Raw genomic sequence first — 2442 nt, 5'->3', positions numbered from 1 at the left:
AGTCTCCAACTTGTGTTGGGATAATCCAGGTGGCATTCGACGGCTTGGTGACCTGGAATATCTTTCAGTTTTCGTATGCAGACTGTCGAAGCTCCCATTCCCACACCGAACAGCCAAAGAACGACACAAATGAATTTGGCGTAGCTTTTCCGACGAAGCCACATGGCCTTCATGGTCAAGGCGAGCGCGAGGTAGCGGTCCACGTTCACCATCACTAGCATGTAGATGCTGGTGTACATGTTGACGTTGATGGAGAGGTTGACCACCTTGCACATGATCTCTCCGTAAGACCACATGAAATAGTTCAGGATGTTCATGGCCCAAAACGGCAGACAGACTAGTAGGAGGAGGTCAGCCAGCACCAGATTACCAAGATAGATCTCAGGCACGGACCAGCGGCTTCCCTGGAGCAGAAACACTAGCAATACGAAAAAATTTCCCACAATTCCTGTCAAGCACACGGTGAAGATGTACGGTGGAATGATGGAGTAGACTAGATCCCACTCTGTTGAGTTGAAAAAATCCAGGTATGCTGGGGTGACGAATGCATTTGGAGGCTGAAGCGTCGCCAATGACTCAAGCTCTTCTGGCTGCATCCTAGAAGATAAAAAAACTTGTACTAAAATAATTAAAACTGAAATAAAAGTGAATAAAAAAACAATATAGGCTATAAAATGACAAAAACACAACAAAACTCAAATTTGAAATTACAACGAAAACAGAAAATATATAAACTAATTAAAATTTTTAATACAAATTACATTAGTATATCAGTGATAAACTTTCTTAATCCATCCTAAATTTGGTGTCTCATTTATTCCAGTGACACTAAAAATTATTTAACTTTACAATGTGTGAATGCGATTGCATTAGATATAAAATATCAAAATGGAAATGTATTAAGTTTATAATAATTTCATTTTGGGAGCCGCTGTTTTAGAACTTTAGTTTCTAACTATTTCAAGAAAATGTAGCCTACTTCTGCTGATGTACATTTTTTTCAGAAAATACTTCAAAAAAAAAAAAAAAAAGGACTCTTAACTTTATAATGTGTCATTTATTGAAGAGATTTTTTGTCATCCAATCCACTTTGATCTAAGATATTTTCTTGAAGTCCCCCGAGATAAAAATTATTATTTCAATTATTAAACAACACATATGCATGCCCATGATTCCCTGATGTTGGTTAATTGACCCCTTGACATACAGGTAAACAAATAAAACATGTAACAGTTTTATTTTGAAGGTTTTTATTTTTAAATTAATTTTGATTTGACATTTTTCTGATTTAATCAATTGCTAGCTTTTCATCAGCTCATGATTCCCAATTTGGGGAAATTTAACTTGAAATTATTGCAAATTTTTTTTAAATAAATGCACAAACAATTTAGAAGCAAAACATTTAATAAAAAAAGGTTTGTTGGGTTTGAAGTGGTAAAGCAATAGATCTAGTGTTGAAAATGAAAACACAATTAATTGCGTCTATACCTGATCTAATGCAATGATGAAATTGTGACTGAAGCATCCAAATACTTCTTGAAGCCACTTTGAATCATATATCGTATATACTTACCTTACTTTTTCTGTATTTTTCTGGTGGACTGATATTCCTGGCTTTCTCCTCACCTCACAATCTTCCTGTTCTTGCAGAAGGAGCGTTCAGTAAGAGACAGAGAACAGCTCAGTCTTTACAGCCTCATTCCTCCAGAGCCATTGAGCGGCTGCTGAGCCTGAATCTGTTTATACTCAGACTTTCTCTTCCCTCCACTGAAGAGAGACAGATGAAGACTTCAGAGTAATGCAAACATAATGTCTGTGGGACAAAATCTGATGCGCTACTGGACTTATTTGCTTGTTTCCTTCATAGAAAGTATCATATAAATAATACTAATAGTACATTTAATACTAAAAATGACACAAATTGGTCAGTGAAGCAGTGTGACATTTTTGTCTTCTGTATTTATTATACATGCAGTTTTTATGAGCTCATATTATATAACTAGATAAAAATGTTTGTCAAGACAAACTCTGGTATTGGCTTGACAAAGCCTGAAAGTTTTAAGTTGTTTTAAAAGCTTGAAGTTTTAAGTTTGAAGGTTTTTTTAGTTTGAAGTATTTTGAAGTTTGAAGGTTTTGAAGGACATACAGTCTATCAGAAAAAAAAACAAATAACAAACAAAACAAAAAAACATTGACATTCTGGATGGTTGCAAAAAGATTGCTATGCAGTTGGATAATAGATTATATATTGATAAAAACAGATATGGATTGAGAGACAGACAGTCAGAAAGATTATATAATGGCAAAGATAGATAGATAGATAGGTAGATAGATAGATAGATAGATAGGTAGATAGATAGATGTATTGTAAAAGGTTTCAGCTATATAATATACACTTGTAATGCAGCATATCTACCAACAGAGGGCAATCTGAGTCAACCG

At 34.7% G+C, this 2442-nt stretch overlaps 1 protein-coding gene across 1 annotated transcript; it reads right to left on the bottom strand.

Annotated features, from left to right (window-relative positions):
* Positions 1-5: 5 nt before the first annotated feature.
* On the bottom strand, positions 6-1700 carry LOC107577908 (B1 bradykinin receptor-like; the record flags this gene model as incomplete). The annotated part of the gene is made up of 2 exons (XM_016263931.1): positions 1574-1700; positions 6-597 (listed from the first exon to the last, which is right to left on the bottom strand). A coding segment is annotated over exon 2 (591 nt), but the record flags the coding sequence as incomplete, so codon positions are not given.
* Between the last annotated feature and the right edge of the window lie 742 nt (positions 1701-2442).

The sequence above is a fragment of the Sinocyclocheilus grahami genome, unplaced genomic scaffold (assembly GCF_001515645.1).
Source record: "Sinocyclocheilus grahami isolate Dianchi unplaced genomic scaffold, SAMN03320097.WGS_v1.1 scaffold7695.1, whole genome shotgun sequence".
Lineage (NCBI taxonomy): Eukaryota > Metazoa > Chordata > Actinopteri > Cypriniformes > Cyprinidae > Sinocyclocheilus > Sinocyclocheilus grahami.
The sequence above is the reverse complement of the archived record's forward strand: the minus strand, read 5'-3'. Positions and strand labels throughout refer to the sequence as shown.